At 36.2% G+C, this 21,701-nt stretch overlaps 1 protein-coding gene across 1 annotated transcript in view; it reads left to right on the top strand.

Moving 5' to 3' along the window:
* The window catches only part of COG5 (component of oligomeric golgi complex 5), a 276,905-nt gene that overhangs the window by 196,960 nt on the left and 58,244 nt on the right, over nt 1-21,701 (top strand). Inside the window, exons 12-13 of the mRNA XM_026513363.4 lie at nt 11,523-11,727; nt 19,952-20,113. Of these exons, the coding sequence (XP_026369148.3) occupies nt 11,523-11,727; nt 19,952-20,113 (367 nt within the window). The remainder of the gene's footprint in view (nt 1-11,522; nt 11,728-19,951; nt 20,114-21,701) is intronic.

Genomic DNA, 21,701 nt, shown 5'->3' on the forward strand with positions numbered 1-21,701 from the left:
TTAAATGTACTTAAAATCTTTTTTGAGGGGCGCCTGGGTGGCACAGCAGTTAAGCGTCTGCCTTCGGCTCAGGGCGTGATCCCGACGTTGTGGGATCGAGCCCCACATCAGGCTCCTCCGCTGGGAGCCTGCTTCTTCCTCTCCCACTCCCCCTGCTTGTGTTCCCTCTCTCACTGGCTGTCTCTATCTCTGTCAAATAAATAAATAAAGTCTTTAAAAAAAATAATAAAATCTTTTTTGAAACCTTGGAGTTGTTATAGTCAGTGTTTTCTTTCTGTAGTGTGTATATTTAGTTTCTATTTTGAATATTCCTTCTTTCAATGGCAGGAATGTATCAAAGAAAATAGCCTTTAGGAGGCTTGAAAATTTTAGCATACTTAGCATACTTGAAAAATTTCAAACCTTTAACCAGTTGCACCTTCCAACATTATTTATTATTGGTTGATTTAGCACATTTTTAGAAATTGTATAAGGTAAACTTCATGTCCAACAAATCACAGGTATTGAGTAGAGGGGAGGCTATGAAGGAAATGTTCTTGTCTGCTAATTCGGTCATCTCTGTCAATTCTGAATCTGATTGCATTTTCTTATGGGTAGTTTTTTCCTACTTTTCTGCATGTCTAATAATTTTTGATTGGGTATCAGACATGAATTTTACGGTGTTTGAAACTGACACTTTTATCTTCCTGTAAATATTCTTGTTCTTAGATACCGTCAAGTTACTTAGGAACAGTTTGGTTTTTTTGAGTCTTGCTTTCAAGATTTATTAGCAAAACCTGAGCAGTGTTTAGTCTAGAGCTAACTATTTTCCACTCCTGAGGCAGTATTTTTCTTAGTACTCTACCAAATATTCTGAATTATAAGGTTTTCCAACCTGGCTATCAGGAGCAGGCACACTTCCCAGTCTTATGGGAGTAAGAGGTATATTCTTTCTAATCCTGCATGTTTCTTCCCCCAGACTCTGGAACTTTTCTCACACACGCATACTGAGTAGTGTTTTGCTGAGTACTCACAGTGGACCATTAGCAGATTTCTGCAGTTAATCTTTTTGAGCAGTTCTCTTCTCTCTAGTATTCTGTCCCATGGACTCTTCAGTTGCTTCAGTTTTCCTGGTCTTGGGGACAGTAGGGGTAGAGGAGTCTCTTCCCCTTTCCAGTGCCATAGCCTCGAAGCCCCTCGTAGGAAATAAGCTGATGTTACCGAAGTAGTAGTTTCTTTCCCTACTCAATACCTTTTGCCAAATAGCCAAACAACAACACAGTATTTGATGGCAAGCACATAATTTATTCAGTGGCCAGAGAATGGAGAAGGGGAGCTCGTGCTCTAAAGCCACCTTCTCCCCAGTTGGGTTTTATGGGGTTAGGGTAATTAAGGGACTGGTAAGCAAGTTAACAGAGGGGTTTTTCCAGGAAGGGGGGAGGAGGCTTCAGAATCAAGAGTACCACCTCTTTTCTTCCCCTAAATGGACACAGTTGGATCGGTCATAGACTGTCAGGTGTGTTTTTTGTTATTACAGTTAGATGAGGTCATCTGGAGGGTTAGCACTGTGTCTAAACTGGATCAAACCAGTCGAAAATTGGGGCGCCTGGGTGGCTCAGTCATTACGCTTCGGCCTTCGGCCCAGGGCGTGATCCCAGGGTCCTGGGATCAAGCCCCTCATCGGGCTCCCTGCCCCGCTGGGAAGCCTGCTTCTTCCTCTCCCTCTCCCCCTACTTGGGTTCCCTCTCTCGCTGGCTCTCTCTCTCTCTCTCTCTGTCAAATAAATAAATAAATAATCTTAAAAAAAAAAGTAGAAAATTGGATCGTGGGGGCTTGCTTGTTTGGAGCTGTGGCTTCTGGCATCCTGCCCTGGCTTCTGGTAGCAAGCAGCACCTGCGAGCAGGGCTAGAACACTGAGTGGCTGTGATTTGTTCGTGAGTCCCCAGTGACACTGGGGTGGTCATAGTGTTCACCTCATTTATTTCCTGTTGCTCAAGGATCACTGGCTTTTATCACATGCTATTTTTTAATGCATGGTGTTTTAAAAACCGTTATTTCATATATTCTGTCTGTTGTTTTTTTGGTTGTTTCAGATGGGAGGTTAATTCTGGTCCCTGTTACTCCAGCTTGACCAGAAGCAGAAGTACCTCATCTAGTTTTAAGAGTAATGGTTAAAAATAGGTTTCAAAATAGTTTATGGTATGTGTGTGTTTAATGGTACTGGTATTTACTTCTCTTTAGTCATCTGCTTTCTTATCGTCCTTAACCATTACAAGCCTTTCGCATTCTTTACATGCTTTCCTTTTTTCCATTCTGCGCACTCTCAGTGACCAGCCTTATCTCCTGGGTCATCAAGATGGTGTCATTAGGAAACTCTTTCAATATCCTGTACCTTCCCTCAAAAGCCTTCTTTTCTCCCCGTGGATCTGAGTGTGAGGTGACAGTCTTACTCTTCAGAGCTGCCCATTCACTGTCGGCCACCTGCCTACTTTGTTTTCCCTTTGCTCTAAGCAACACCATTCATAGGTCTTTTTGCTCTATCTGTGTTTCTCCTTTTCTTCTGATTTCTTCCCCTCAGATAGGAAACCTATCCAAGTTGCTCTAATCTAGTGAAAACTAAAAGAAAACTAGAGAGTTCCTCTTCAGTTATTATTTGATGTCTCCTCTTTTTATCCAAACTTCTCAAAAGAGTAGTTTGCACTTTTTTGTCTTCATTTTCATACTGTTGATTTCTCAACTAGGTGTACCCCCGCGGTCTGCCAGCATTGTGTTGAAATTGTTCTCATTAAAGTAAGCAGTGACCTACCCTTTTAATTACCAAATCTGGGAGATGTTTTTCAGTTCTTACATTATGGGACCTATCTAGCTTGTGTAGTCAAAGAAGCTACTGAGAGGAAATAAAATATTTTGGGGCAGAAAATCCCATTAATATTTCACATTCAGAGTAGTTTGTTACTTCTGATAGCATTATTAGCTTCAGAACTTCCTTTGGGAGAACTCCAAAGCAAGTTGTTGATAAAGCACCTTCCGTTTATATAGCACATACAGTCCCTGAAGTGTACTGTAGTACTTCTTAAAATTATAGACAGGCAATATTAAGGAATGTAACCATCTGCAGAGTTGAAGATTATACACAATGTAACAGATTGTCTAAGTAAGTAATACTTTGGCAGAAAATATCTAAAGGGAAATTTTCCTAGTTAAGAACATGTTCTTTCTGATTATAAATGTTCAGGCTTAGTAAAAAAGTTCTAGGTATAATAAAATATAACCCAAGACAATGAATTTACTTTATTAAAAAGGAAAGGGGCTTGAACCTGTCACCTTGAAAATTCAATATAGCTTCTATAGGATATCTGCTGCTTTAATTATCTGTGGGTGATAGTTATTTCCCAGATGACTTCTGAGCTTTATGTCTGTTACTTTTATATTGTAGTTTCTAGGTAATAATATTTGTTGACCAACCTGTTGGCTTATGATATATATATTTTTAAGTCTTAGTAGAAAAAAGCAAGATAAACATTACCATTTTAAGCTCTTTGAAATTAGAACATAATTCTTCTTTTTTATCTGATGGTATTCCCAGAATGTCTCATCCCGCATACTTTGCCCTATTTTTCATCGTAGCTCTTATCACTTGCTGATATACTATATTATTTATTTATCATGTCTGGAGCCCCTTTCCCCCACTAGAATGTAATCTCCATAAGACACAAAATGCTATTTTGATCACGGCAGTATTTTCTTTTCTTTTCTTTTCTTTTCTTTTCTTTTCTTTTCTTTTCTTTTTTTTTTTTTGAAGATTTTATTTATTTATTTGACAGAGATAGAGACAGCCAGTGAGAGAGGGAACACAAGCAGGGGGAGTGGGAGAGGAAGAAGAAGGCTCATAATGGAGGAGCCTGATGTGGGGCTCGATCCCATAATGCCAGGATCATGCCCTGAGCCGAAGGCAGACGCTTAACCGCTGTGCCACCCAGGCGCCCCACGGCAGTATTTTCAATAGTCAAAAAAGTAACTGGCAGACAGTAGGACTTCAATAAATGCTGTTGACTGGAAGGAAGAAAGGAAAAGAGAAAGGAATCAAGTAAGAAAAAAATGCCAGTGCCCTCTTAGAAAGCTCAAGAACTTAACAAAAACCATTTTTTGAAACATGCCTGAAATATTCTGGCAAGTAAATATTTTTAAAAATGTTTAAATCCTTTGTACAATATCATTCTCTCAAAACTCTTACACAATTCAAGGAGATGATTCATACACTTAAGAGATCTATGTGGTATATATCTGTAGTGTTTTGGAAAACCAAGTGTGAGTAAGACAAACACTGAGGAGATATATATGTTTTAAGATTTAGAAAGCTTTCATACTTGACACGTATGCTAAAACTCATTTTCTTTACCTTTTTAAAAATATAGTGATAAATCAGGAGTCTAGTTGTCCTGAGAAGGAGGCGGATAAGCAACCCGTATGAATTATGAGTACTTTCTTTAATGTAGATTGTTTTTTAATGTTAGAATGATGTGCATGTTAAATGATAATGTGAGACATTTCTTAAAAGTTAATGTACAACTTAAAAATATATATTTAGGAGATATATCTCCCACCTTCATTTAAAGTACCTTTTAGTATTTTGATCCCTGCAATTGAAGCACTCTTTCACTGTAGAGTTCTAATGGGTTTATAAGGGACCATCTTATGCACCCTGTGTTTAGCACATAAAGACAAAAACTTGGCGTTTGCTCAAAAAGAGGTGTAACTGCTGTTTAGAACTTGAGTCTTTTTTAAAGAAAGGACTAGAAGTTTACAGAACCTAGAGGAAGGTGAGCCTTAGCCATCAAATAAGTTTTTTTTTTAATTTTATTTATTTATTTGACAGAGATAGAGACAGCCAGCGAGAGAGGGAACACAAGCAGGGGGAGTGGGAGAGGAAGAAGCAGGCTCATAGCGGAGGAGCCTGATGTGGGGCTCGATCCCATAACGCTGGGATCACACCCTGAGCCGAAGGCAGACGCTTAACCGCTGTGCCACCCAGGCACCCCATCAAATAAGTTTTGGGAGATTTTCTTTTCAGGGACAATTTGATCATATAATTCTCTGACAAAAATCTTTTATTGGTTATATGTACACATACATATATACACATATATACATATACATTGTGTATATATACATATACATATATATATATATGTATATCAGGTGATTATATTGTACACCTTGAACTAATACAATGTTATAATTCAATTATATCTCAACAAAACTGAAAAAAAATTTTAAAAGATTAAAAATTTTTCATTGACTCCCTGTTACTCTTTTTTTTTTTTAAAGATTTTATTTATTTATCTATTTTAGAGATAGAGCATGTGAGCAGATGGTGGTGGGGGAGGAGCAGAGGGAGAGGGACAATCAGACACCGCGCTGAACAAGGAGCCCAACACAGGGCCTGGTCCCTCGACCCTGAGATCGCAACCTGAGCTGAAATCAAGGGCCGGACACTTAATCGACTGATTAAGCCACCCAGGCACCCCCTGATTACTCTTAAAAAATCATTTATTATAGTATAAGACTCAAAGAAAAAAGTATGAGTATCATAATTATAGACCTAAATGAATTTTTCAGATCTTAATGTAGCTATGTAACCAAGATGAAGAGCAGCATCAAGATCAAGAAACAAAGTATTACCTGGTCCAGGAGGTCCCCTCAGGTCTCCTAGTTTTGCCTGCCCTTCTCCTATACAAGAGTATTCACTCATTTCTAATGACATAGATTTTTTTTAATTATTATTTTATACAGATAAAATTACCCAATTACAACTCTTAGGTTTGCTGTCTGACGTCTCTTGCTCAGCATGTTTCTAAGAATCCTCTATATAGTTGCATGCACCTGTAGGTCATTCTCAATGTTGTAAAATGTTCCATTTTGTGAATATACCATAATACATATTTATCCACCATATTATTGATGGGCATTTGGGTTGTTTCCCATTTTGAGCTATTTTAAGTAATGCTACTATGACAATTCTGTCCATTTTTACTGGGAATAAACCTGGGAATGGAAAATAGATACACATAGTAGACAGAATTATAGGCCTCATAGAGATTTGCATTTGTTACCTTACATGGCAAAAGGGATTTTGCAGATGTGATTTAAGGATCTTGAGTTGCAAAGATTGTCCTGGATCATCCAGGTGGGCCCAATATAGTCACAGAGGCCTTTAGAAGGGTAAGAGAGGGGCAGGCAGGAGAGTTAGAGGAGGAGATGTGATTATGGAAACAGAAGCTGGAGTTTGTAATACAATTGCTGGAAGGAGACCACAAGCCAAGCGGTGTAGGCCGGTGGAGAAGTCAAGGAAAAACTCCTTTAGGACCTTCAGAAGGAACATAACTGCTGATAACTTGATTTTGACTTAGACCAATTTTGTACTTCTGACTTCCAGATGTGCAAGATAATACATTTATGTTGTATTAAACCACCAGATTTGTGGTAATTTGTTACAGCAGTTATGGAAACTAATACAGTATATAATAGAGTTTACATATGGTCAGCTTGAATAGTTACTGCCAAAGAATTTTCAAATGTTGCACCAATTTAAACTCTCCTTGACAGTCCACGTTTTCCCATATCCTTAACAACACTTTGGTATTGTATTTTTTTCCTTTAACGATTCTGGTGGACATTTAGTCAAATCACAGTGCAGTCTTAATTTTATTTCCCTAGCAATTAATGATATTCATTTTTTACACATATTTATAGGCTATTTAGATATTTTTTCCCCCAAAGTTCCTGTTCATTTCTATGGAACTGTCTTACTGGTTCATAAGATTTTATTGACGTATTCTGAAGCGTTTTAGTGATCTCTTTTCTACCCCTTTGGCAGGCTAGTTGTACATATGTAGGTTGATCATTTCAATTCATTCTAGGATTGGTTGGATTGGGGTAGTTAATAAGACTTAGTCTATCTCTAATTTTTCTTTTTCTTGGGCATGCTTCTCCCAGGCTTTTAATTGAGAACCTGGAGGGTCTTTGTCCCCTCAGCCCTGAAATACTGAATTTGATCTAGCTCTGTCATTCAGAGGTTTCCAGACAAGGCTCTTCAGCCTTCTGCATCTTGAAACTTCAGAATCTGGTGAATGTCTTCATGAGAAGGAAGACCTGCATGTGTTTGTGGCATGTTCTCTCCCCTCGGCTGGCCTTTGTTTCCTATATATTTCCACAGATATGAAGGAGGTTTTACCTCTGCCCTTTGAAGTTTTAGACCTAGTTCCCCAGCTTCCCTTGCAAGTTCATAACTAAGTAAATCTTCCATGGGATGCTACGGATGCTAGGGTTGAGAGTCCTTAAGTTTCAAAATTTTTACTCCAGTCCCATGAACCACTAAAAGCTTTGCTAGTGTCTTCTCCAGCAGAGGTTCTCTGCTTGGTTGAATTTATAAAATTTATAACCTTGAATTTATAAAAATATGCATGGCTTCTTTAATTGTTACAGTGGGAGCCCTGGCCTGCCTCCGCTCTTCTTCCCCCATTACTCCCAGGATACATTCCCAACATGACTTTTCTGGTCCCTTCTTCTCAGTGCTTATTTTTGTTCCTTTCTAATGTTTTATCTCTGTACTGGAGTTTTAGTTTGCGAGTGAATCATCCTCTCCTCAGTATTTGCAAATACCTGAAATACATGTCCATATCCTCCCCTTAATCTGGATAACTCACATTCGTCTTCCCAATCTCACTTTAGAAATGAAGTGTTCTTGATGTCTCCCTCTCCATACATATGCTCAGATATGGGTATGACATCCTCTGTCTGCTCCCATAAAGCTCTTATATGTCCCCAATTTTAGTAATTATCCCACTGTTTCATAATGGCTCACCTCCTTGCTTGTCTGTATCTTTCATCGGGTTCTAGAAAAAGCTTATCTTTTACCTCTGTTCCATATTACATTCCCGTCACAAAGCACAGTGCTCATTACATAATTGACATTCTGTTGAAATGGATGCCTAAAGTGTTAATATTTAAAGGCTTTAAGAATGAGGAGGAAATCTGAGGAGAAAAACTAAAAATAAAAATACCTTTCATTAAAAAAATAAGCACTTAACAATCTAAATGAGATCCCAATGTGAAGTACTTTTAGAAAACAACAATATGTATGTATGATAAACAGGGACATGAAAGGATGGTACAAAAATGTTGGGGTGATTATCATAGGATAATAGAATATCAAATAATTTTTACTTTTTGCCTCATTCCTTTATATATTTGATCCTTTGCAGTGAACATTTTATGTCATCAGTTATAAAATATGAAGCAGTTTTCATTGAGGTAAAAGGAAGAAAGCAAACATGAGACTAAGATATTTAATTAAATCTTCCATGAGGATCTGTTGAAACCATAAATGTGACCCAGAAGTTACGGAAATGGATAAAGTGCTCAGAATTGAAGAGTAGAGTGAAATAAAAAGAGTTCAGAGGAAAAAATCCCCAACTTACCTCAAATATCAGGATAAATTCCAAGTGGATCAAAGAATTAAATGTAAACTATGAAACCATTCAAGGGCTGGAAGAAAACATTAGAGAGTAAGCTAGGAATAGGGAAAACTTCTCTAACTGATTTAATATCTAGAAGCAATTATAAAAAGATTGATGATTTGATTATATTAAACATTTTACATGGCACGCAAAAAAACCTTAAGCAAAATAAAAAGACAAATGACAAACTTGAAAGACATGTATAACTTACATCAAAGAAAAGAAGCTAGTATCCCTAATATAAAAAGCTGCTAAAATGAGAAGAAAATGGCCAACAACCCTAAAGAAAAAAAAATGTAGATACCTTTTATTTGGAAAAGATGCTCAGTGTCCCCATGAATCCAGAAATGCAAAATAAAAGTACATAGAGGCACCATTTCTCATCTATCAAATGAGCAAAAAAATCAAAAAAAGTTTAAAAGCACACTCTGTTGATAAGCTTGTGGAGAAACGTCACTCCTCACACATTGTGAATTCAAAGTCATATAAGCATTTGCTTTTTTACTCAACAATTCTGCTTCTAAGGATCTATTCCATAGATGCACTAGCAAAAATATGAAAAGTCATATTCACAAGACTATTTGTTGGATCATTATTTGGAATAGAAAAAAACTGGAGGTAGCCCAAATGTTCATCACTTAGGTGATTAAACAAACTGTGGTACGTCTATAGAATGGAATGGCATGCAGCTATTTAAAAAGAATGAGAAAGAGGCCAAAAAAAAAAAAAAAAGGAATGAAGAATATCTTTATATGCTACTATGGAACGATCTCCAAGATATATTAAAAAAGTGGAGATATATGTGTGCAGTGTGCTGTTGTTTACCTAAGATAGGGAGTAGTATAAATACATTTTGGCTTATCTTCTTAAGAAATGGAAGAATAAGCCATAAAATCCAGAAAATGATTACCAATAGTGGGGGAAGGGGTGTGTGTGAAGAATACATTAGGGAGACCAGGGATAAAAGCTAGACTTCTTTGAATGTACTTTGTTGTGTAGATTTAACTTCAAAGCCTTATAAATATTTTATGTAGTTATAAAATGGAATGAAAATGAAGAAATTACTAAAAATCAAAAGTAAAATGGAAAATCTTAATGCAGATGTTTGTCCAGTTGGTGGCAAAACCACATAAAGAGGCAGTCTTTCCTTTGACTTTTTACTTATTTGACTACTTCATAGTAATTGGTTTTTTAGCCCTATTGGGATATATTGAAAGGACAATGAGAATTCCCCCCAAAAACCCGTGAACTCTTTTCAGTAATCATGTTACTGATGGTAGTATTATTACTGTTATTCTCAGACTTTTTGTGTGTTTTATGGAATGGGTGCTTGAGTCCTGTGAAGAAAACTGAAAACTAGAAACATTTATAGGGGGATGGAAGGTAAGAAGTTGAAGGGATTTTGGGGGGTCACCTATATTTTTTTTCTCTGAGGTAATAAGGGTGGTCATTTTCATATTGTAAGTGGATTCAAGATTAGCTAGTTAGGTTGGAGGTGAATATGGATGCTTTATATTCTTGCTGAAAGGGATGGTTGTAGGATAGAATGCATACCCAGTTGGTGGGTTCTGTAACTTTGTGTTGCTGCTATTACGGAAAAACAACAACTAAGAAACCTCCTAGTGATCATAGCCAGATACAGGCAGGCAATTATTCTGTCCTAATTATATAAATACATAGTTCGCACAATGGGATAACCTCAGGTGGTTGTTTTTTGTTTTTGTTTTTGTTTCTAAGTCTGATTCTCCATTCATAATGTTTTAGGCTTTGATGAGATTTTCCATTCAAAAATTGCATTTTAATGTCTGCTTATCATAAATAGGGCTTCTCTGTGTTTTAAAATGTCTGAATGGGAGAGGATATTTGCAAATGATATATCTGCTAAGGGGTTCTATCCAATGTATATAAAGAACTCATACAACTCAACACCCAAAAAAACCCCACCAAAACGAAAACAGGGGCGCCTGGGTGGTGCAGTCGTTAAAGCGTCTGCCTTCGGCTCAGGGCTTGATCCCAGCGTTCCGGGATCGAGTCCCACATCGGGCTTCTCTGCTGGGAGCCTGCTTCTTCCTCTCTCACTCGCCTGCTGTGTTCCCTCTCTCACTGGCTGTCTCTCTGTCACATAAATAAATAAAATCTTTAAAAAAAAAAAAAAAACGAAAACAAATAATCTGATTAAACATGGGCAGAGGACCTGAATAGACATTTTTCCAAAGAAGACATACCAACAGGTACATGAAAAGATGCTCGGCATCACTATTCATCAGGAAAATGCAAATCAAAACCACAGTGAGCTATTACCTCACATCTGTCAGAATGGCTAGAATCAAAAAGACAAAAAATAATAAGTGATTAGGATGTGGAGAAAAAAGAACCCTCGTACACTGTTGGTGGGAATGTAAATTGGTGCAGCCACTGTGGAAATATTATCGAGGTTCCTCAAAAAAGTTAAAAATAGAACGATCATATTATCTGGCAGTTCTGCTTCTGGGTACTCATCCAGGATTCTTAAAGATTTCTTTCTGGTACTGATTTCTAATCTAGAACATACTTTGTATGACTTGAAAGTTTTTACATCTATTCAGACTGTTTTATGGCATCAAATATTGTTGATCTTGGTATTCCACTTCAAAATGTGTACTTTCTGCTTTGGATGAAGTATTATATAAATGTCAGTTAAGTGATTTGGGTATTGTTTAGATTTTCTGTATGCTTACTGATTTTCTCCGTACTTGTTTTATCAGTTATTGTAAGAGAAGGAATTGAAATCTTGAATTATAATTGTTGATTTGTCTGTTTTATTGTAGATTAGGCTTCAAAATATGGTTCACATATCAAATACAGTGAATAGTTTTGGAGGAAAATTACTTTTACTAGCATTATTTTAAAAAGCCTCATTAGAATATATCTCTGGTTTGTCCTTTAGCATAGGCTATTTGTAGCATCAGCGTGTACAAAAGAAAATTTATTTGCCACATTTTATTTTATTGTTTATCTTATCCATGTTATTATTTTGCTTGGCAGCTTCTATGTTTTTGAAACAGGCATTTGAAGGAGAATACCCTAAGTTATTACGTCTTTATAATGACTTATGGAAGCGTCTTCAACAATACAGCCAAAATATTCAAGGAAAGTTTAATGCAAGTGGAACTACAGACCTCTGTGTTGACCTACAACACATGGAAGACGATACACAAGACATATTCATACCAAAAAAGCCAGATTATGAGTATGTTTTTTTAATCGAATCTGTTTGTTTTCATGATAGGGATTTTGTCTTCTGTTTTTATTATAAATTAGAAAATGGGAATATGCTAATCTCCTATATATTGGTAATGATCATGATTTATATGTATACTGTAGAAGACTTTGCAACACTTAAATGAAGAAGTCAGACTTGATCCTTAGTTGAGCAGCCTGGTTCCTAACTGGAATCTGATGTAAAGTACAGCACCAAATAGGGTGAGTAAAAGCTAGGAGATGAGCATATGTGGTCACTATCTTTTAATTGGTAATTTTATACCTTTATTTACATCAGATATTATAATTATTGATGAACCACTGGCATAAATATGATATAGAAGTAACTGGTGTGTTCAGGAACTATAGGGGAATTAAATCTTATGCTGGGATAGCTTCTCAGTCTGGTAGGAAAAAACTGAGTATCGTCACAATTAAACCTGAAATCTCTTAGCTTACTTGTACAGTACAGTATAGGTAGCCATAGTTAGGTGCAACTTTGGAAAACAGTATACCATCTCAGTAAGTTTAAACCAGCCAACTTTCCTCCTAAATTGAAAAATTATTTTCACATTTCTCTTTGAGCAACAAATCAATTGATTGGCTTGCACATTTTCTTTAAACACTAGAATCTTTACTGTGACAAGGCTGATTCAGGTAATAGATTCTCATCACCTACCTTGTTAAAAAAAAATGTTGGGTGATGTAAATGTTTCTCTTCCAATTTTTATTTTTCTAAATACTTAAATTGTATCCACCATAGTAAGCAGTTCTGGCTAGTGAAATATAGGATGTAGAAGTTTTCATTGGCAAAATAAATGGCATGGCTGGGAAGATAGAATGAGACCAAATTTTTCTCTTCAATAACTCTTTTATGCTAAACATGGAGATGAGATATGAACTAATGGAAGAGGGGCAAGAGATCTAAACTCATCTCTTGATCTACAAAGATCTAATAAGTTTTTTTAATATTATATAAAATAGAATATTTAGCATCATTCTATTTTTGGCTTAGTTTTATTTTTAAATTCATATTCTTGCCCCTAAAAAACGTCTAGAAGTATACACAGCAAATGGTGATAGTGGTTTATCTCCAGAAGGTAGAATTTTCATTTTGTATTTTGTGCTTTCCTTAAAATTAAGAAGGAGTGTGGTCCGGGAAAGAGTGGAAACAGAACCCTCTCAGTACCACTGTTCTCCCTGGGTGACTGTGGGCATACCCAAGCTATGACTCTCTGGCAAAGGTTTCACACTGTGTGGGAGAAATAGACTTCACTAAAATAATCTAACCAGTCACTAAACAAGCAAATAACAATAACAAGCCCTAGAGGTGTGGAGATCTAGTACCCAGAGTTGCAATAATGTATTATCTGAAATGTCCAGTTTCTAAGAAAAGTAATGAGGCATACAAAGAAACATAACCCATACACTGAGAAAACAAAAACAAAAAACCAAGCTACAGAGACTGCTTGTGAGAGTGACCAAACATTAGATTTAAAAGAATGAGACTTCAAATTAGCCATTAGAAATATGTTCTCAGAACTAAAAGAAAGCATGGTTAAGTAAAGGACTATATAACAGTGTTGTATCAAATGGAGAATATCAATAAAAAGATGAAAATTATATATTTTTTATAATATTTTTTTATTATGTTAGTCACCATACAGTACATCCCTGGTTTTTGATGTAAAGTTCGATGATTCATTAGTTGCGTATAACACCCAGTGCACCATGCAATACGTGCCCTCCTTACTACCCATCACCAGCCTATCCTATTCCCCCACTCCCCTCCCCTCTGAAGCCCTCAGTTTGTTTCTCAGAGTCCATAGTCTCTCATGGTTCATTCCCCCTTCTGATTACCCCCCCATCTTTATCCCTTTCTTCTCCTACTGATCTTCCTAGTTCTTATGTTCCATAGATGAGAGAAACCATATGATAATTGTCTTTCTCTGCTTGACTTATTTCACTTAGCATTATCTCCTCCAGTGCCGTCCATGTTGCAGCAAATGTTGAGAAATCGTTCTTTTTGATAGCTGAGTAATATTCCATTGTATATATGGACCACATCTTCTTAATCCAGTCATCTGTTGAAGGGCATCTCGGCTCCTTCCACGATTTAGCTATTGTGGACAATGCTGCTATGAACATTGGGGTGCATATGGCCCTTCTCTTCACTACGTCTGTATCTTTGGGGTAAATACCCAGTAGTGCAATGGCTGGATCATAGGGGAAAGTTATAAAAAAAGGAATCAAGTGGAAATGCTGCAGTTGAATAGTTCAGTCACTAAAATTTAAGAAATCACTAGAGGGACTCAACAGTAGATTCGAACTGGCATTAAAAAAAATTAGCCAACTGGAAACTAGACTTATGTAGGCCTAAGAACAGATAGGAATAAATGAAAAAAAAACAAAAACAGAGCCTCAGAGAAATGTGTGGCACCATTAAACATACCAACACATATGTAATGGGAGTCCACAATAAGAGTATAGGGAGAAAGGAGAAGAAAAAATATTCAAAGACATAATGGCTGAAAACTTCCCAAATTTATTGAAAAACAGTGTACACACCCATGAAGCTCTCAACAAGCTCCAAGTACAATTAACTCAAAAAGACCACAAACAGACACATCATACTAAAAGTGTTCAAAGTGAAAGACAAGGAGAAAATCTTGATAGCAGGCAGAGAAAAACTACTCATCACTTATAAGGGAGGCCCAAAAGATTTACAGCTGACTTCTCAGCAGAAACAAAGGAGGCCAGAAGGTGGTGGGCTCAAAGTGCTCAAAGAAAGAAACTGTAAACCAACAATCCTATATTCGGTAAAGCTGTTGTTCGTAATAAAGAGAAGCAAAGACTTACCTAGATAAACAAAAACTGAGAAAATTTGTTGCTAGCAGACCTAACTTGCAAGAAATAGTACAGGAAGTTCTTCAGGCTGCAAACCAAGTCATCTCAGTTGGTAATTCAAGTACACACAAAGAGCACCAGTAGAGATAGTTAGGAAATTATAAAAGATACTATAAATGCATATTTTCTCCTTTTTTCTCTTAACTGATTTAAAATGCAGTTGTATAAAATATGTATAGAATGTATTGTTGGGCTTATAACATATAGAAATGTAATATATGTGTATACATTTGCCAATAAGAGCATAAAGGAGGTAGGTGGGAGCAGAGCTACATTGCTATGGAAATGATGACAGATGGTAGAGTGATAATTATAACAACTTATTGTTGGATTTGTAACATTAATAGACATACTATGTATGGCAGTAATACCACAAAAATAAAATACTTAAAAGAAGAAATTTAATGAAAGAAGTATAAAACTTCTACTATGAAAACTATAAAATATTGCTGAAAGAAATTGAAGATCTAAATAAATTGAAAAACATTTTGTGTTCATGGATCATAAGACCTAACATTGTTAAGATGGCAATATTTCTGAAATGGATCTACACATTCACTTCAGTTGCTGTCAGAATCTCAGCTGGCATTTTTGTAGAAAGTAACAACCTGATTCTAAAGTTCATATGAAATTACAAGGTACTTAGGATAACCAAATCAGTATTGAAAAAAAAAAAGAATAAAGTAGGAGTCACGCCTCCCAATTGCAAAACTTACTACAGAGCAGTGGTAAACAAGATGATAAGGTACTGGTACAAGGAGAGACATTGATCAATGGAATAGAATTGAGAGTCCAGGGGCACCTGGGTGGCTCAGTCAGTTAAGTGGCTGCCTTCAGCTCAGTCATGATCCCAGAGCCCTGAGGTGGGCTACTTCCCTCCTCCCTCTGCCTCTCCCCCCACTTGTGCACATTCTTTCTCTCTCAAATAAAGAAATAAATCTTAAAAAATCCAAGAATTGAGAATCTAGGAAAAACCCATGTATCAATGGTCAGCTGATTTTCAGAAAGCTTTTCAAGATTATTCAGTGGGGAAAGAATACTCTTTTTGACAAATGGTGGTAAGACAACTGGATAGTTCTATTCAAAAGGATAAAGCTGGAACTTTACCTCACACCATATACAAAAATAACTCAAAATTGATTAAAAAAATAAATATAAGGTCAAAAATATAAAACAGAAGAAAATATGGAGGCAAGTCTTCATGACTTAGGATTTTACAAAGAACTCTTAGCTATATGACCCCAAAAGCATGAGCAACAAAAGAGAAAATACATATATTGGACTATTTCACATATTAAAACTTTTGTACTTGACACCATCAAGAATGGGAGAAAATACTTGCAACTCCTCTATCAATGGACTTGTATGTAGAATATGGAAGAGACCTTAGAATTCAACAATAAGAGACAACTTACCCAATTAAAAAATGGGCAAAGGATCTGAGTAGACATATCTCCAAAGAACATAGACAGATGGCCCATAAGCACGTGAAAATATGCTTACCATCAGGGAAATGCAAATCAGAACCACAATAAGTTACAACTTTACACCACTAAGATGCCTTTTTAATAAATAACAAGTGTTGGCAAGGATGTGGAGAAATTAGAACCCTCATACATTGCTGGTAGAAATCTAAAACAGTACAGGGCTTTGGAAATCATTTCGCAATTACTCAAGCAATTAAAGTCAGTTACCATATAACCTGACAATTCTACTCCTAGGTATATGCCTAGACAAGTAAAAACATGTTTGGGGAGGGTGGACTGAGGAGTGTTGTTTAATGGATCTAGTTTCTGTATGGGATGATGAAAAAGTTCTGGAGATGGATGGTGGTGATGGTTGCACAATCAAGTAGGAATGTACTTAATACCACTGAACTGTACACTTAAAAATGACTAAAGTGATAAACTTTATGTTATGTGTATTTTATCACAAAGCAAAACATTAAGCAGATTTTTTAAATGTTTACACAAATTTGTAACAAATGTTTATAACAGCATTATTCATAATAGCCAAAAGATAGAATCATCCCAAATGTCCATCAGCAGACAAATGGGTAAAAAACAGTGGTGTATATCCATACAATGGAATACTATTCAGCCATAAAAAGGAATGATATATACTACAGTGTTATTGAACCTTGAAAACATTATGCTGAGTGGACAAAGCCAGTCACAAAAAAACACATATTGTTTGATCCCATTCATATGGAAGTCTAGAATAGAAAAATTATGGAGATAAAAATTAGATTAATAGTTGCTTAGGGTTGGGGATGGAGCGAGAAGGTCAAGGGGTTATATTTGAAGGGTATGAAGTTTCTTTTTGAGGTGATAAAAATGTTCTAAAACTGAGTATGGTGATAGTTGCACATATCTAAGACTATACTAAAAACCGTTGAGTTGTACAATTTTAAAAATAGTTGCATTGAGTGTGAATTCTCTCTCAGTAAAGCAGTTTTTAAAAAAATGGGAAAGGAAGTATATTCAGTTCTTCTGAGAAGTTTTGATATGGAAAAAGGAATCAAGCTACTTCTTTCTTTGAGATAATAGGAAAATCACAGAGGGTAAATGAAGTCACAAAGGGAGAAAAAAGCTAGAGAAGTCCAAATTAATGAAGGCCATTGCCAGTGGTTTGGTCTTAGTGTTAAGTAGAGGTGAACAGTCACCTATAGAGAGCCAGGGGCTGCAAATGTAGATTTCAAGTTAATACCTTGTGTTTAGAGGCTCTTGAAATTAAGGGGTTTGCATAAATGTAGAATAGATACAATTTACTTTTTCTGTGCAATATGTGAGTAGCTTAGCAGCAGATAGACCATCTAAATAAGATATTCTTAGAGCTTTGAAAGGAAGGTGAATTAGAAAAATCAGGATGTTAATGAGTTTCTTGAAATAGTTGACTGGGGATAGAGAAGGACAGACCTGGTGAGCTGATGGAGAGAGTTCCATAGCATCGATCACAGTAAGATCTAAGAGCAAGTTCTTTTGAGTAAAATCTAGCATTTTTATTGACCTACAAAGCCTGACATGATTTATTCCATCTATTTTCTGTTTGACTTCCTCTTGAACTATTCTCCTGGCACTTACGTGCTCTGCTCCTCTGAGTTTTTGGCACACTGAGCCCGGTGTGGAAGGCCTTTGCACTTCCTGTTTTCTTTGCCTGGAAAGCTCTTGCCCTGAAAATCTCTTGTCACTTCGTTCCCTCTTTCCCCTCAGTTCTGCTCAGCAAACCATCCCTTGCCTTATCCTATCCAAAATAGGATGAAAAAGAGAGAGAGAGAGAAAGACAGCTGAACACATTCTTTCTGGCTTGCTTGAATTTTCTCTTAAAACTTATGACTCTCATATTCCATATTTAAAACACTTAAAAAATTTGTGTTTATTTTTGTATGTGTCTTTCTTATTGGCAACCTTAAGTTTCTCATTAGTACACTTTAAAAGAATAGGGAATTTTAATTGACTTCACTACTTATTTCCCACACCTAGGCATTACCTGGCAAATTGTAGAGACCTAATAGTATTTGTAGGAGAGAAGGAGATGGGGACAGTGTGGATGTGAAAAGTTGTCTTCAAGCTTGGAGACCTTAGAAGAGTAATTCAAAATGATGACTCAAATATGGAAGCTCCCTAGTAAAGCTAAAATAAAAACAAACTTCTCAAACAGGATGGGTTTTAGGACGGTTATCAGTTTGGTGGTTTTATTTTTTTTTAAGATTTTATTTATTTGATAGAGATAGTGACAGAGAGCACAAGCAAGGAGAAGAGGGAGAAGCAGTCCCCGCTGAGCAGGGAGCCCTACGCAGGGCTCAATCCCTTCTGGGATTGTGATCTGAGCCGAAGGCAGACGCTTAACCAACTGAGCCACCCAGGCACCCCAGTTATCAGTTTTGACATTGTCGTGTCACCAAGGACCTTTAGTGCAGATTCAGAGACAGGAGGAGTTTAAGTACTTGTAATTCAGAACTAAAATATCTGCAGAAGAGGAAAGAGGCTTCTTAAGGTCAGTAAATGACAGGAGCAAAAATAGTGAAGACATTTAAATAGATGGCATGTTCTTCAATAGAGGATTGCCCCAGGCAGATTTAGACACCGTCCTCCCTGTCCCATTGTGCTCTATCTTCACCTATTATAGAAATCACTATAGTTAGCACTTTACCTGCACATTTCTTCCCTGCATTGTAAAGTGCTTGTAATCTACATCTTCCCAGCACTTAACAAGGCCTGGTACATAGTATTCTCAGTAAATATGTGCTGAGGGAAATACTTACTGAATGAGAAATGTTAAGAGATAACTATGGAATTATGATGTACGAGCCAAGAGCATTGTGACCTCTAGGGCTCATTAGATGACCAGAAAGGGTGGGAAAAGAAAAAAGCCAGGTTTCATAAATTACACAATGGAGCAAATCAAATGTTTTTAAGGATGACATTTAGAATGAAGGGGGATTTGTTTAAGAAAAAAAAAAAGACAATGGAAGGACTGGTAAGAAGGATTATAAACAGGGGCGACTAGAGGAGATATGGAGTTAATTATAGGAATAAGAAAACAGATGGAAATAATGGTTTTAGACATTTGATAGTAATTGCCAAAGGAAAAATATAAGACCCGATAGTGGGACTGCTAACTGAAAATACGAATAATTGGAGACATGGGAAGATTAAGAAGGAAAGATGCATATAGTAGGCTAAGTTCCAGTTTGTGAAGAATATGGTAAAACAAATGAGCTTAAAATTCCGATTGGGAGGATTTATGTGATTATAGCACTTTCACAAACACTTTTTATTTTGTCCCTGTTCTGTTAGTTTGGCATTGGAAGGCTGATCACAGCCTAGACCCTGTGCACTTCCCTCTCAGGGAGCTCTATGGGAAATGGCAGCTGTGGGTGGAAAGGGTCAAGTTAGTGGAGCGGGTTTCTGCGCACTTGGCTCTCTCGTGAAGCTTTGATACTCTCTAAAAACTATTTCCTAAGCAAAGGCATAGCCTCATTAGAATTAGTCAGATTTTACATTGTTATTCTTTTAGTTTCAAATGACAGACTTACTATAGTAGATACTGGCATATATTAGATCACATTTATACATAGGAGTTTGTCTAAATTAAAATGTTTAGTTCTCAATAAATGTCTAGTTATGCAGTGTATTTGTAAATGTATATACATTTTTAAACAGAATTTTTTCTTTCTTTTTGTTTATAAAGAGTTAACGTTTTATATAGAAGGTAGGTTTTTAAGAAAGGTGTTCACAACCCAATACAATAGCAATTAGATTTGTATAATCTGAATTCGGTTTTAATAAATTTTGTCCCCACAGCCCAGAAAAGGCTTTAAAAGACTCACTGCAACCCTATGAAGCTGCCTATTTATCGAAATCTTTATCTCGACTCTTTGATCCTATCAACTTGGTTTTTCCCCCTGGTGGTCGCAATCCTCCTTCGGCGGATGAACTTGAAGGTATCATTAAAACTATAGCAAGGTACGTATTTTTATATAACGACATGCCGTAAAATGCCTGCCACATTTGTTAGTGATGTTTTAATTTACTTCAAATTATTCAAGTAATTAGTCCTGCAATTAAATGAAGAGTTTTGCAGTGAATCAGTGCACATAGAGTAAGTACTTAAGATTCCGATTAATAAAACCATTTAAATACATTCTAAAAATAGCTTATTATAATCATTCTGTATCTTGTCAAGGATGCAAAGTGAACCTAATTTTTATGCCATAGTAAATAATATTATATAGTAAAATAAGCACAAAAATAATTTTACAAACTGAGAAGTTAAAGCATAGAGCTTAAGTGTTTTTTATCTTAAATCTGTAAAGTACTTCATGGCATACCCAGGATTATAATCTTGATTAGCCTACTTGTGTTTGCTATTTTGAGCTTACTAAGTGAATGTGACAGCTTTTAAAACTCTCAAAAGGCAAGGTATCCTCGTAGAGGTGCCACCTGAATGCTTGCAGACAATGTAATTATACTGTTGCCTTAGACATTTACACTTACCCAGATGAATTTGCAGTTAAGACTATCTCAGTTCCTGTCACAGCTAACAAGTTGTCATAACAGTAGGTCTGTACATTTGTAGATGAACATTTTGAGAAATAAAAATAGTAGTTAGGCAATAGAGGACCAAAGTATAGAACTGTCTAGATCGTTTTAGACTACAGATTTGAAGCTGGTGACTTGCAGGCATGTGGAGTAGGACTAAGAAGCCACAGGTATGATGTCTGTGAGCGTATATCCAGCTGCAGACATACCAATATGGTGTCAAAATTGCTGTGCACCTTGATCTTGAATCTTTCCATGATTATCATGACTTTCCAAAGTCCTGACTCTAGATTTTTTTTTTTTACTGTGATGTCTCTGTTATCTGTTTGATATGGTTCTGTTATCATATCTTTGATGTGGTAGTGACAAGAACAGTCTTGGATTCAGCTTGATCTCTTTTTTTTTTTTTTTTTTTTTTGGCAATTTGATCTTTTGACCTATTTACGGAAATGTTGAAGAGGCATCTCTCCCATTCCTCTGGGAAGCTTGGCAATGCTGTAATCAAATATAACATGAAGCTTGAAGAAGCATAGTTATTGCCAGTATTCAGTAGAATTTAAAAGTGACCATTAATAAAGTTTTGTGTCACTATGAAAGGGCATTTTTATTGCACATAATATGCACTAGTGTTGTTTCAGACTCCTTCACTTTCTTCATAAAGAGAATCTGTTAAGTGTCAAGATTTATTTTGCTACTTCACAGACAATAATTACTTTTCCTGCTTTCTACCTATGTATGGGTTTTCCTGCAGTTTTTAACTCCTAGTATTTTTTCCATGGTCTTTGTAAACACCTTTTTTTTTTCTTTTTGTCAGTCCCAACTAATCCATTCTTAAAAGTTGAAAATAAGTATGGCAAAGAAATACTTCATGACTCCACATTTTAAAATTTCAAACTAAGGTTTTGTTATGCTTTTGATATATTTAAAAAACTACTTTACAAAATAGCATGGATTGACATAATTTCTACAGAAACTAAGCATCTTTATGTATCATGTGTAATTTATATTTTTA

The sequence above is a fragment of the Ursus arctos genome, unplaced genomic scaffold, assembly GCF_023065955.2.
Source record: "Ursus arctos isolate Adak ecotype North America unplaced genomic scaffold, UrsArc2.0 scaffold_3, whole genome shotgun sequence".
Classification (NCBI taxonomy): Eukaryota; Metazoa; Chordata; class Mammalia; order Carnivora; family Ursidae; genus Ursus; species Ursus arctos.